The 14920-nt window shown below is 36.4% G+C and overlaps 1 protein-coding gene across 1 annotated transcript in view; it reads left to right on the top strand.

Moving 5' to 3' along the window:
- The window catches only part of UBE3C (ubiquitin protein ligase E3C), a 72645-nt gene that overhangs the window by 24257 nt on the left and 33468 nt on the right, over positions 1 to 14920 (top strand). Inside the window, exons 11-15 of the mRNA XM_042043001.1 lie at positions 5105 to 5191; positions 5842 to 5999; positions 6562 to 6794; positions 10495 to 10599; positions 11427 to 11514. Of these exons, the coding sequence (XP_041898935.1) occupies positions 5105 to 5191; positions 5842 to 5999; positions 6562 to 6794; positions 10495 to 10599; positions 11427 to 11514 (671 nt within the window). The remainder of the gene's footprint in view (positions 1 to 5104; positions 5192 to 5841; positions 6000 to 6561; positions 6795 to 10494; positions 10600 to 11426; positions 11515 to 14920) is intronic.

Genomic DNA, 14920 nt, shown 5'->3' with positions numbered 1-14920 from the left:
TTGTTTTAATAGTTCTGAGGTTTTTTTCCTTCTTGAACAAACATGAAAATTTCAGAATATAGAGTTGTATCACTCTGTCAAAGCTGAAAGTTTTTTTTTTTTCTTGAGGCTTCTCGGTACTTTTATAATTTGACTGATGATGATGATATTTTGTGGTGTTAGGAACATTGATGTTGCTGAATTAACTCAGTATTTTCTTTGGTTTTGCAACAAGACACCAAGGCCAAAGAACAAGATACCCAAAGTACAATATAATTTTGAAAGAAGCAAGCCTGTAAAGTTATTTTCTGATGCTCTGGACAGGATGGTGGGATCCAGAGGTGGATAACTGAAAAAACACATTGCTTTGGGTTAGTTATTAGGAATTTTGATGAGCTCTGAATAATTCTGGAAGTATGCAGTCAAACCCAATTAAAGAAAATGGTCACAATACAAGAAAAACCTAACTGTAGCTTGTGTTCAGTAACAAGTATGACCGGATTAGAGATGTAAAATAAAATCCTGATTGTAAAGAAGCCATTGGAAATTCCACTTGTTTTCAAAAGGACGGGACTTTAATATTTTCACTATAAAGTTGATACATAATTATTGAATACAGTTGCTAAAAAAAAAGAGGGAACTTGTCCCTTGGACTGTAGTTGTCATTATAGAGACTTGCAAGACTTTTTTTCATCAAAATGATACTTTGAATAAATACTAAGTTCTGTTTCTGTAAAATATTTCAGGGTGTAACTTAATACCTTAGACTTCATCTTTATGACAGCTGAATATTAAATAGTGATGGAAGCTGTGCTTGTACTGGGACGTCAGTCGCTGTCAGCCATCTGATCGGCGCCCCCGAGTTCACTCATCTTGGGTTAACAGCTCCACAGTCACTGTTCATCACTGCTGTTTAATTACTGTAACAGTGCTCATCTCAGCCTGTAGTTCAGAATGTTTGGCAAATGACAATCCAGTGTAATCTGAGCAGCCTGTCTTCATATGTGTGCTGAGATACCAGGCTTTACATGGGGCTGTTGGGGTAATTCTTCAGGGAGCATTCTAGCACTGCTGTGTTTCTCTTAAAACCAGAATCATTGTATTTGCAGTTTTAACCTTCTTTTTTTAAGCTTTGCTTCACATTCTTGGTCCAATACAAACAGAGGCAGAAGGATAAGGCAGCCTAAAGAGCAGGATAGTTCATTTACCAGTGGCTCTGCTGCTGTCTCGTACCTGTGACACCTCACAGTTCTGAAGTGACAGAATTCGCTGCCCTGGCAGCAGTGACCTGTCGCAGGCTGTATGAGCTCCTCTCATTCTGCTGTATTCTCTTCATTAACTTAAATGGTCTCAGTGGGAAACTGGGCCCAATTTATGACCTCGACTGAAAATCTTGCCTTTAACTAATTAACTTGTAGTGGTGCCTCAGCTAAATTAAGCTTAATGGGTCATTTAATCTGTCCCATTGCACAGGAGGAATTTGACACTTTTTTTAAACCAGAGGTGCCCAAAATGCTGTTCTGTCAAGTAGACATAAATCATGTGGCCTTTGTGGACAATTAGATACCTAGAGAGAGAAACAAGGTCCTAAATAAATGATCGTTATGTACTTACTTTTGGGAACAGATAATTTAATTTGGTATGATTAAAATTGATACTTAACAGGAATCACCGAAGTGAATTTAACTCTTTCACAGCCTGCGGCTGAGGCAGTGTGTGTTGTTCCAGTTGAAAGGAGTTTATCCTTTCTGATGGCAGTGAAATGTTTCTTTCTTCCAAATGACTGTGCTAAATCTTAATATTGGACTTTACAGAAAATCTATTAATGAATCCATTACATAAAACATGTATAATGATCTCATAATAAAGAAGTTGGTGGCTTTCAGTGAGATTTTCAAGAAAATGCAAAACCTCCAGATAGGAGGAGTTTAAACTTCAGCTGCTTGGTTTGTTTTTAGAATAGTACAAATCTTGAAACCCCTGGGTTAGATTTTACAAGTTTACATAACAATCAAAATATCTCATCTTTTTTATTTCTAGCCTTTTTTTGTGTGGATTTTTTTTTTTCTTTAAAGGAAAAACTGGTCAAGACTGTATGGACACTGGAGCTTTATATTAGCTGATCTCTAAACTTTGTGGATTCATAAGGCTTTTTCTTCAGGATGTGTAAGCCGTCCCTGTACTCTACTGCAGTTGATCAGGAATTCTTGTGCTGTGTCATTTTAATGTAGCTCTACCTGGAAAGGCTGTTTTTAAGCAGATGCACATCTTTTCTCTGCCAAGGAAAAAGACCAAATAAGGTAGATTTCGACCTATTTTAATTCTCAGAGGGGTTTTTTTTTTTTGCTTTTTCACAGTCCTTTTTTCTGTCAATGTGAAGCCAAAAAGTTTGAAATTTTATTATGGCCAATTTTGTGTAGATACAACTTTTCAAAGCCATCCTTGCATTTTGTGGTGGGTTTCTTTTTTTGTATTTTTTGGTTACAGTTGTTACCTTCAGCTTTTAAAGCCAATTTCTGTCCTTGGAGTGGGAAGTTAGCAGGTTTTTTTCTGCCATCTTTACTTTTGCAATGGATTAAATTTCAGATGAATCTAATGATAAAAATCTCTTTTAACACAAGGCCCAATTCACCATTCTGTGTTCACTTTGCAGTTCCATGTTTGTTTTCTGGTCACAGTATGGAAACTTTAGAATGGAAGCTTTAGAACTGACAAATTAATCTGCTTCATATTTACAGAAATTTCATGTTAATGAAACAGGTTGTTGGTACCATCTTCTACCAAATGTGCATTTTTGTACTTAACCAGATTTTCAGGAAAGGGAAATATGAAAGTTGAATGCATTCAGCATTTCTGGAACTGGGCCATGAAACAGACCACTTGCTACAATTGACTGCCTGAATCACGGATATGGAATAAAAATGGCTAAAACTTAGACAAAGGTTATTATTATAAGCTCTTAAGATTGGTCCTTTTTTCCCCTTCACTATTGCTGAATATTGCTAGAATGAAAAAATGAATTACATTATGATAGGTTCATTGTCCATAATGTTTGTTCATTTCTGCTCAAACTGTTACATAATTTCCAGGGATGATTGTAAAATTAACAAGTTTTTACTTGGAAGCTGCATGAGACCTGATGGCCCTGTGCCAAATTACTTTTCATTTTAAATATGAGGCTGAAAACTGAAGGTCACTGAGGAAATTTCTCAGTGTGGAAACCAAGACATCTGAGCTATCATTCAGATATTTAAACATTGAAATACAAATCCTTATTCTAAATTAGCTAGGTATAATAAGCCCTTCCTTACATGTTAATGTATACTTTTTGCCAAATGTCAGAATAATGTGACTTTAGAAGGGAATAGAATTCTCATGTATCAAATTCAGGTTGAATTTTTTCAAAAAATACACATAATTAAATTAGAACTTAACGTAACGGTGAAGCTTATCTTGAACTGGCATTAGCTTCAGTTGCTTCAAACTTGACTTGAACTTGGTGATGTCCTCAACATGCAATTTCTTTGAAATAAATGAAACTCCCAACTCTTTTTAAAGGTACTGATCTATGCATTTAAAATTCAAGGAGATGCTGTGAACTAGAGGTGGCATATGTTTCATTTCCCGTTTTTCTGCATTTTTCTACTCTATTTCCAAAACTCCCATACCTGTGAAATGATCCTTTGTGCTTAGTGAGGAGTTCTGCCCTTCTCATGCTCCTTTATCCTGGCACAGATCCTTGGCTGTGCAGCTGGATCTGGTGGATGCAGGTGAGCTGGGAGCCCAAGGAAGGGACCAGCTGTGGGGTGAGGAGAGAGGCTGTGCTTGTGGGAAGGCAGCAGGAGGGGCAGTCAGTGAGCCAGGACCCAGGGGCCTGTGGCCCTGTGCGCTGGTTTGTGGGATCCTGTGTAGTGTGGGAGTTTTTGTCTTTCAGTGAATTGCCACTTAAGCCATTCTCCAGTATTTTTAAGTCTTTATTGATATTTTACTTTTTTCCCTTAATGAAATGTGTTTCCTTTTGCCATGTGGCCAATTTTAATTTAACCATGTGGTCCACAGTAAATACTTTGTTTTCAGGCAGCAGCTAGTCTCCCCTCCCTGGTCCCATTTCCCAGCCTCCTATCTCTTGTATGCCTGGTCTTAGAGAATTTTGATGTTGCAAATCTATTGACCACTGAGAGGTGTTGATCTCAGTATTTGTTTTACTTACTTCCTAACAGGAATTAGGAGACCTAGGAAAGTAGCATCTAAAAAAATTACCCAAATACTGTTCTTCAATACTTGAAAAATGACTGTTCAGTCAGTGAAATCCTGTTTGGTTCCTAGAAGACATTGTTTCAAATGATTTTGTCTCATATGTTGTTTCTTGCAAGGGGAAGAAAATACACTGGGGGTGACTTTTTAGTTTCAGGAAGCTTTTTGTTTCTCATTTCTCTAGAATTTCTGAAAGACACTGTAACCATGTCTGATATAATGTGGTTAAAGTCAGTCCTGTGTATAACTGACTTGTGAAATTACACATTTACTTTCATAAATTAGTAAGAAATTTTCGAACAATAAACAATTTTCTGTCAGCAGATGGGTTAGTGTACATGTAGCTGTTCTGACATTGTTCCATTGATGTTGTTCTATTTCTCTCTGCCAAGCTGAGTATACCAGTAAAATTGGTATAGTTCTGACATATATGAAGGTATTTTAATCTACCTTTTGCAAAAAATTACTATGTTTGTTACTGTCAGAAGAACCACAGAAGTGACCTGTTAACTAGTTTGGTATGATTTTCTATGTAGAATTTAAGAAGTCCCAGATCATTAGTTCAATGTCATGTTATTTTTATTAATATATGTTGAATTCTGAGAAAGACTGGAAATGTGGGTTTATATTGTATGGTTTGTTGCTGATTTAATGAAAAGTGTAGTTTTTGGTGTAAGGTTTTAGTATGATTGGTTTTCAGCTTTTGGGGCTTTCACCAGAGTTGATCAGAATAAGACCTTTCATCTTGAAAAAGTAAATTTAAATTGTTAATTTCTGAGAAATGCTTGACAGAAAAGTTCTTACAGAAACACTTGTGTTTTGTGAATACAGTATTTTAGAAGCCACAATTTATTTGAACTTCTTCTTGCAGGCTTCTCTATAGTTTAGCCTTTAATGCCAGATTCCTGAGGCATCTTTGGTATTTGATATCTTCAATGACTACACGAATGATTACAGGGTATGTATTGTAGCATTTCTGGAACTGATTCTTTGTTAAAACAGAGCATATCTAGTGAAAACGGAATGGGACAGTTAGAGATATGGTTATTTACCTCCTATGATTTCATAAAACCGAGCAAAATCTTGGAAATTGGACAGTTGTAAATAAAGAAAATATTTACTTAAAATGAGTTGAATGTTTTGTAGTTCTTGGAGTGCTTACAAGAATCAGTGTAGCAAACACTGAAGCCCTAAGTTGTTCACCCCAAGTGTGTGTTTTATCTCACATACTTTGGCTAGTCCAGAAATAGGTGGTGGCAGAACCACTTTCCTGTGAGGAAAGGAGCTGAGGCACTGGACCTACAAATGTGTTCAGTGCTGACATGCAGAGAATTATTCTTTCTCCTTCGTGTCTCCAAAGTATCTGCAGTCCGGATTAGTTAATGCCCAAGTTTATTTGTCATGGTGACCCTGAGCTACCTGTGACAAGAACTTGTGAAGAGTAACCTTATTTTGCAATAATTGGAATTAATAATTATTTAACTGAAAACACCATTGTTACATTGCTGTTGGAGCTATTACCGTATTGTTTTGCTAGAATGCTGAAGGTGGTACTTTTTAAAAGTATTTTATTAACCCTCTCTTTTACGTTGCATTTTATATTTTAAGGTCTATGGTGCCACTCCTTCAAGTGATTTCAAGAGGCTCTCCAATGTCTTTAGAGGACTCTAGCCGAATTATCCCTCTCTTCTACCTTTTCAGTTCTTTGTTTAGTCACTCACTTATCTCTATTCATGATAATGAATTCTTTGGTGATCCAATAGAAGGTGAGTTTGGAGCATACTAAATAGCAGTGCCTATTAAAATGTTTTTGTGTGAGGCTGGAGAGCTCCCTGGGCCATGATTTGCTGACATCTGGGAGGAAGGATCTTTGGGGCTGGCTTGCTGATGGTCCCCTGAGCACTCAGCTGTCAGCTGGCTCTTTTATGGTGATTGCACTTAGAAAAAAGAGAGCAAAATGAATGTCTTCACCTTGGGAACCCTAGCTTTACATAGGGTCTGATATGGAAGTTCTTAATCATGATAATTTTTGATGAGTTAGTGAACAGAGCAAACTTCTGGACTGAACCAGTAGTTTAATGTATAAATTTAACATAGCAGGAATCACAAAAGAGAACAAGAAGATACTGCAATTAAAATGTGACTGCAAACAATCCCGGGATTTGATCTCCTTCATGCATGTTTACTCATTCTCTTTTTAGGTTTTTTTTCTCTGCCTTTAGATTTTTTGTGTGAATATTAAAGTTTAATTAAATAAGTAGTTTCTTTAAATAATAAAATAATTAAGAAAAAGTAATTTAAGGAAACTTAAACTTGTGTTTTGTGTAGTTGTAGGTCAAAGACAATCATCTATGATGCCTTTTACACTAGAAGAGCTTGTAATACTCTCACGCTGCCTTCGAGATGCATGTCTAGGAATCATAAAGTTGGCTTACCCAGAAACAAAACCAGAGGTTCGTGAGGAATATATTGCAGCATTTAGAAGTGTTGGAGTGACAAAAAACACAGAAATGCAGCAATGTATACAGACAGAGCAGAAAAGGTGGATTCAGTTATTCAAGGTAAATTGTGTCAATTTTCAGAACATAGTTGAATAAAATTTTCGGGCTTCTGCTGAAGAGATGAGATTAGGTACTTCCTTTCTCTAATTTTTTTTGCTGTTGCAACAAGGAATATGGATTTGAGAAGATTGTTGTTTGGCATATATGCTAAGCTTCACGTAACTAAGTTCTGATAACACTTTCTTTCCCTTCTGTCAACTCTTAATTTTCTTGCTTGTTTTGTTTGTAAGACAGTTGCTGTATAAAAATGGGGTTTAACTTGGACTCCCATTCAGCAAGGTGCTTAAGCATGTTGTCATAACTTTGCGTAGGTGTGAAATTCTAACAAAATCGAGTGATTACTCAGGTACTTCTGTATTAGAGACTTCACTATATTGGTACCATGCTGCATTGGTTTTGTTGGTATTCTCCTAAAATCTGTTGGTACTCCTCATTTTGGGTTTGCTGGAATACTAAAGGGAAAGTGAATCTGGCTTAGCAAATGTGAATTTAGTGTATGTTCTTTCTGGTTATCTACCAGTGTTTTTCTGCTGGTTTTATCCATGGCATCCTAGCTAAGACATGAATTAAGAGAAGCTGAAAACGTTGGCAGAAAAAAACCCCTAATATAACTGTTGCTGAAAAAAAGGAGTGCTTGACTTGTCATGAAAATTCTGCAGCAAACACATCTAGTCAGCTAAAATTGCTCATTAAAGAAGTGGGAGCAGAAGAAATGCATTTTCCAAATTGAATGCTAGATTTACAGTCTGTTTAATACTGGCGACCTCTCGCACACTAATGTTCAGTTCGAGTCATCAGCTGTCCCTTCAGGTCTTTTATCACTGCTTTTGTCAAGCTATCTATTTAATTGAAAGAAGTTAATTGAATGAAAATGATCAACTAAGCTTGTATTAATATTGCTAATGGAACTTTCTTCTTGGCTATGTTTGGAGAAAGATGTCATGCTAGACTTTAGGAAAGGCCCATTAAGGCTTGCACTTAACCTGATGGGCTAATTAAGGAATGCTTATTCATTCTACAAGTCTAAGGTAGCCTTTATCCAGCCTATTCTGCATGGTTTTACAACACATTTCACTTATGAGCATAAGCATTAATAGCAGTGAGAGTAACTGATAATGTTTTGATTGCATTGAATACAGTCCTAATGCACCACTGAATTTGTAATTTGCACAGATTGATCTAATATATGTTTGCACAATGTAATTTAATTACTTGTCTTTAAATTGCCAAATAAACTTTTGATTTGAAGGTCACAAATGAAAACCCCAATATGTTTATTTTTCTAAGAGAGATGTCAGACCCAGGGATATTTTTATGTATGCAGTTCATATCATTCCGCTTCCTATTTGTTTGCTTTAGTTCGTTGTTCTTAACCAATCTTGGTGTAAGTTGGTGGATTTCAGGTGAATTTGATCATATTTTGCTGTCATTCAGAAAGTTGTAAAATCCCAAGTTACTGTGTCCCACTTTGACAGTCAGGAATTGAGCTTGTAGTGGGACTGCCTGAACTTGGTGTACTCCTATTTCCAGGAGCCAGGGTTGTCTTTCATTAGCTGAATTACAAATGTAAATCTTGAGGGTATCTGGAAGGCTCTGATTCTACCCAAAAAAGAATATAATAGCAAAGCTTCCCTTGTTTAATTCTTCAGAAACATGTTTCCATTGTTAGGGATAAAAATCGAACATGGCTAAAGTTAATGTCATCGAGAAGACTCCTGCGCGTAGCACTGAGTCTTTGCTGAGGGCAGCTTGACAATAGCTTCCTGCCAGTAAGCAGGCATCAGTACCTTCTTCCAAATCATTACAAAAAAGCTAAATTAGTTAATATAAAGTAGAAAATGCTTTTTCTTTCCTTTGCACTACGTCAAATACATTTATCAAATATATGGGATTTATCTTTGCTAAAGCTTTTGCAAGCTACCTGCAGAAAAAAGGCACATTCCTTCCTTATTATCTGTGCTTTTAATTTCTCTTTTTCCTTTCTTCTTTTAACTCCTCATTTTTTTTGTGTGTTTTCCTTGCCTTTGGTATCTAGTGAAATACGTATGTGTATATATGAAATGAGTGAAATACATACACACACACCCACGCAAATACAGGCTTCACTTCTGCAAGGTAATGGTAAATTTGGTAACAGTGAGGCTACTGACAACGATGTGCAGATTTGCTAACAGATTGGAGGTCTTTGGTAACATTTACATGTACAAATATTTTCATTCAACAGAATCCCCCATTTTTGGCTTGATAGAATGATGAGTAGTGTAGTCAACTGTTATAGATTCCATGGAAAATCTTAAGTTAAAAGTACTTGAAAATGGATTTTGTTAAACAGAATTACTTCACTATCTTGAGTTAATCCTATGAAATCAAGTTTCTAATTTTGCTGAATTTTAGTTTTAAATGCTGGTTGCACTGCACGTTATTGGAAGGAAATCCCCATTTTAATATTATTTATTGTAGTGCATCTTCCCTTTCAATAGAATACATAGGAAAATTTTTACAAAGGAATGCTGAGTTGAGGTGTCAAGTGTTCTCAGTACCCATGCATTCTTTAGGAGAAACTCGAATTTCACCTAATCTGATTCAGCTTCCTTTAAGGTTTCTTTAGCTGCTTGTAAAATACTGTATTTACATAGTCTTCATGTGGATAGTCTTTTCTGATTTTATTTTCCTTTTTAAAAACGTTTGCCTCACTTACAGTGGTAATGGGACCACAGAGCTTTAGTGACTCATGTAACCTGCACTGAATTTTATAAGGGAAAGGTGATGAAAATTCCTGTGTAATCAGACAGTTCCCTTAATAGCATTCTTTGTTCTGTCTTGAATAGAGACATTACCTTAAAAACTGGATGTTAAAAGCTCTTTTGTGTAGCATCTAGACACAGAATCCTTTACAAGGCCCATTAAACTTTGTTACTCCTGACACCTGTCTATTAAGACTGTCTTTTAGCAAGATTATTTCAGAAGAGCTCTGGGTTTTCATTTTTTTCTTACTCATTTTTCAAGTGCTGTACTATTAAGTTGCAAAACAGATGGGTGTTCATTGTAGCAGTGATAATGTCTTTTTAGCCTAGTAATTTACTATTCTATTGATTCCACTTAATTATGTTTTGTGTAGTGGTGGGCGAACTTGATTCAGCTTTGGACAGAAGGCATGCAACCAAGTATGGCAGTTCTGCTTGAGGTGGAGAACTTGTTTGCTTGGTTTCTCTACTTATTTTTTTTCTGGATTGGAGGAAATTGCCAAGAAAAACACTAAAATTGCAAAGATACCCTAGTGACTGTGGTAACTATTTTTCTCAGCCTCTCAGTTTTGCTAGGAAGATAAAAGAACATTGTATACTTACAGAGTATACATTGTGTCTATACTTGGTTAGGTGTTATTTTCTCTAAATAAGTAGTTTAATGTTGATGATTTGTTTGGGCTGCCTTGAAGTGGCATGCAGCACTTTAGGTGTGCAGTACTGTTAAGTCTGTGTAGTCCTGGTTCCTAGGTTTTGGATAGAGACTTTAATAATCCAGGTTTTTTGATGTCTTGCAAGTGAACCATGATTACTTAATTTCATTCTAAGGTATTTAAGTCTAATAGCAAGTTTTTGTGAGTTAAAAATAAGCTTTAAGAAAGCTTTTGCTTTGTGAATTATGTAATTTCATTCACAATGCTAAATGCATATTGAATGTATGTGTTTCTAACATCTAGGTCATCACAAACTTAGTGAAAATGTTGAAATCTAGAGATACAAGGAGAAATTTCTGCCCACCAAATCACTGGCTCTCAGAACAAGAAAACATTAAAGCAGATAAGGTAAGAGTCATGTTCTTTTCCTTAAAGACTTACAAGTGCCAAATTTTCAATGGTAAAGTTTTTGATTCCTGACAGTAGTAATGATGTTGATGTTGCACAGATTGTGTAGTTTAAAACTGGAATAATGTTGCTTTTCTCTGATGTAAAAGTCTTGCATCTGTTAAGAAACTTGTGTGTTAAACCACATCTCCAATCCATAAAGTAGAACTTGCTCTACAGTACAAGAGTGTAAATCATTGGCATTTATAGCAGAGGAGAATTGGAAATCTGGTAGCATTTAGTTGCATCTTCTCAAAGTAAAAATGCTGAATAAAAGAATTGCTCTATAGTAGGGAAAATTCTCTTCCAAAATAAAAGAAAATTCAGCAGCATTTTCTGTACTTACCTCACCTAGAAATTACTTTTTTTTTCTAAGAGCTTTTGAAAAAATGACTTTGATCTTAAAAAGTGTGTATGTGTGTGCAAAAGAAAAAGCTAATACCTACTGTGGACTAGATTCCTTTGACTCATGACACATGCTCAATACAAAATAAACAGAATACTTGACATCTCAACATTCAAAGTTGGCTTCTGCAGTGTCCCAAATACCAGAACTGAATGTAACGTTGTGTGGTATTTTTAAATGATACATGGGATTTATATGGTATTGTTGTTAATTGTGCAGCTCTCCTGTAAGGCACAAGTGTAAGGAGGGATCATCAGAAATGAAGGCATTAAGGCATTCAGACACACTCCTGCATGTGACCTCTATATGTATTTGCTATGTAGTAGTGAATTGTATGTGTAATTAGGTCCTGTTTAACTGTAAAATCCTGTTTATTTGTGAGGTCACACAGCTGTATGTGCCATCCGCCAGACACGTCTGGAGAGTCAGGAGGATGGGGAGAATAGGACCACTGCAATCTACTTTGGATGGTAAGACACTGACTATGCCATTTCAGCTTTGCTAAGTGAAAATAAGAGTTTGCCTTAATGGAAAGAAAATCTGTCTTTTCTACAACTCAGTTGAGTATTTTGTATTAAAGTCATGGTAGCCAAAAGCATGACAATCTTTCATAATTTTATTTCAGGTATTTAAAAAATTGTGTACTTGTATGCATGTATGTATATCTTTAAAATATTTAATGTTATTTAATTTAATTATTTCTTTGCCCAAGCTTCTGCTGGCATTGATGAGGGGAAATGATGAGGTGGAGAAACTATATGTTTTAAAAATAATGTATAAAAGGCAGTTGCATAAGATAGAAAATGAATACAGTTGCAGAAGATGTAAAGCATTGTGATTTTCCTTTTACTGTATGCTATAAAGAAACATTTTCATTATCTATTAAACTGTAACAAACAGGCTTTCCATTGATGCCTTGAGAGGCCTCCTAGAAACAGAGACTAGACAGGAGTAAGGGAATAAGGCAGGTATTTATTGGAAAGGCCTTCAAAGGTGCCCCCTGGGGGCCAGAGGCCATTGCCAAGATGGACCCCGGGATGGACGACAGGTCACGAGTTCTTCACACTTTCATAGGTTTGGTTCATTTGCATATCAGGGTTAATTCTCCAATTAAAGCTTCAGTTTAATGATGTAATTCCCCTCAGCCTGCCCCCCTCTCAAAGGCTTTTGGTTTATACTTTTTAGACCTAGGACGGTCTGGGTGCCCTTGAAGAGCAGGCCTGGAGAGGCTTTGTTATGTCTACCTAGCACAAGAGAGCAGAAATTAACAGGCTACAAGAAACTTCAGAGTTACACACTAAGCAGTACAGGATTTGAAAAATATAAAAGTTAAAACCTAAGGCATCACCATGATAAATATTAATTCCTGTTTATAAATATTGTCTCTAATTAGATAAGGCAGAAATTTAAACACCTGAATTACTCAAAATATCAGGATTTTATGGAACTTGCCGAGAAAGATTAGAGAATTGGATAAACTTAGCAATCAGGGTAAATTTACACTAGATTAGTTGTGCCAATATGCTTTCTCATGTAGGCAGTCTGCTTCTTCCAGCTTTTCATACCTTCTTAGCTTCACTATTCTTGAATTTTACCTTGCTGTGATCGGGTAAAATAATCATTAAATCAGTGACACTTGTGCAGAATTAATAATGAATTAAAAATGGGGCCTTTAAGTGGAAAAATGAATTCGTCTACAAGAGTCCATACTCTCTTTCAAGATGGCGCAGTCTGCTGGAGTTAGTTTAGCCAGATACAGTAGATGATATAGAGACTGTAGCCTTTGACTGCTGCTATAGAGTTGTACAGAATTCAGAGCTTTGTCTAGGGTTGAAACCTAAAGACTTCTAGTGATAACTTTTATTTGAGTAGCTATGATGGTAAAAGTTTATTTTGATTACCTCATAAGTGTAGTTGCCAGATAATAACTAGTTGGCCCAGTATAAGTACTGCTGAGAATTTTTAATTATGTATTTTTTCAGTTTAGTTTCTTTCTTTGGAAGTCACCTATTCTCCACATCAGCAATCCTTTTTTCTTCCTCTGACCTGCATGACTCTCCACCGCTGTTTATACTGTCTGGATGTTCTCCACTGTCAAATCTATTCCACATTTATCACTTCCACATTCTCCTGCTGCTGGTCTCCTTGCCCTCATACCTGCAGTACCTCGAGCTCTCTGCCTGGTCTTCCTTTCCAAAATGCCCCCAGTTCTCTCCATTTCATTACTCCCCTGGTGTGGGCAGTTGGGGGATAAGGAATGCCTGTGCTGTGCTGTGGTGTGCTGATGTGAGCAGTTGTGTGCTCTCATTCTCCTGGCTGGCTTCAGGTGAGCTGGCACACTGAGCACAGCTCTCCTGGCTGTTCCTGTATTCAGGTCACTAAAGGAATTTCTCCTCTCTGTCAGTTGAAAATTTTCACAATACTTGGTGTTTTTGAATCTCCTATTCTCTGTCAAAGTTAAACTTCAGCTGATGAACTCAAGAGATGTGTTGGAGGTGAGATGGTGAGGAAAGATGACACAGTTGTGTTCACATAAACCTCGTTTTCATATGAAATCAGGCTAAAATGAAAGTGCAGTCAACATGAATGTGTGAAAACAAGCAGGTAACCTTGTGCACATGACTTGTTTAATCCCTCTTTACTCCATATGGGTTAAAGCCAATTAGCATGAAAGTACTGCTGAATCACATATGGTCATGTTTATTTGTGCTTTTTCATTTACTTAAATGGCAGACTTGTGAGTTCTAAATGCCCTCTATATTGACGACTCCATCCCATATTTCTCTTTAAAGAAAGAGGCTGTGATGGAGAAATGCAGATAAAATTGACTAATTGACTGAAATAATTGAACTGTCGAAGTCATGTAATAGTTTACCTTTGCTGTACATGCACTTTTTATTTAAAATGCTTTTAACTGTTAGCTTAATAGGCTTCATACATTGACTTTAATTAAAAACGTTTACTAAGTAAACTAAAGGTAATCACAACTAAGCATTTTGTCAGAAATTCCAAAAGCTTGCAATGTTGAAACCTGCCCCCAATGAATATATATCAAGAATAGTGATGTTTAGGGTCATATCCTATTAAATTGGTGCTTCAAATATTCCTACTTAAAGTGCTTTGAGGATTTAAAAAACAATCGAAAAAGACCATTGAAGTGTTCAGTCCAGCAAGATGCTTGTCACCATGGGTAGAAGCCAAAGAAAAAACCTTGAAACTGTCAGCAAAAACTTCCAGAGAGGGTATGACATGAAGCACTTACTTATTTTGTAATACATTCTATGAGTAGTCCAGACTCTGCAGTCTTTTTTCAGAGAGGTGGTTATTTCATGAAAATGGAACAGCCAAGGAACTGGAGATGTTGTTTCCTTGGTAGACTGAAGCCAGGTGGACCTTTGGCTGCAATGTCTCATCAGTGAGCAATGCTGCAATTAATTAATTTACAGTCAGATAGGTGCTCACCAGCTGAGTTTCCTCCCATGAAATTAGAGCAGGATTGTCATTTCTACTGTGCATCACCAAAAGTGGAGTTGTTTTCTAAAAATACCTTCTGTAGGTTCAAAGGAGCTGCACAGTAGTTTGGGAGCTGCTTGAATGAGCCTCTCTGCTGTGGCTTCTTGAATTCTTCTCCAGTATTTTTGTCTTAAGTACATTATACAGGCTCTTGATGATGTTTTCACTGTTCCTGCAATGACTGGGATTTAATGTGGTCACTGTGACTTTGCTGTTAGCAGAGAAAACTCACTGAAATGAGTATTATCTTTCTGTTGGTTTCCTTAGATTTGGTTTCATTCTTAAGGTTTTTACCTAAAATGACTTGATTGAAGGTAGATGCTGTAGTTGGAAGCACAATAACTGTAAACTATTTTGATCATC

This window comes from Corvus kubaryi, unplaced genomic scaffold, assembly GCF_017639235.1.
Source record: "Corvus kubaryi isolate FWS band 111438036 unplaced genomic scaffold, C.kubaryi_AGA036_p1.0 37398, whole genome shotgun sequence".
In the NCBI taxonomy this organism is placed as follows: Eukaryota; Metazoa; Chordata; class Aves; order Passeriformes; family Corvidae; genus Corvus; species Corvus kubaryi.
The sequence above is the reverse complement of the archived record's forward strand: the minus strand, read 5'-3'. Positions and strand labels throughout refer to the sequence as shown.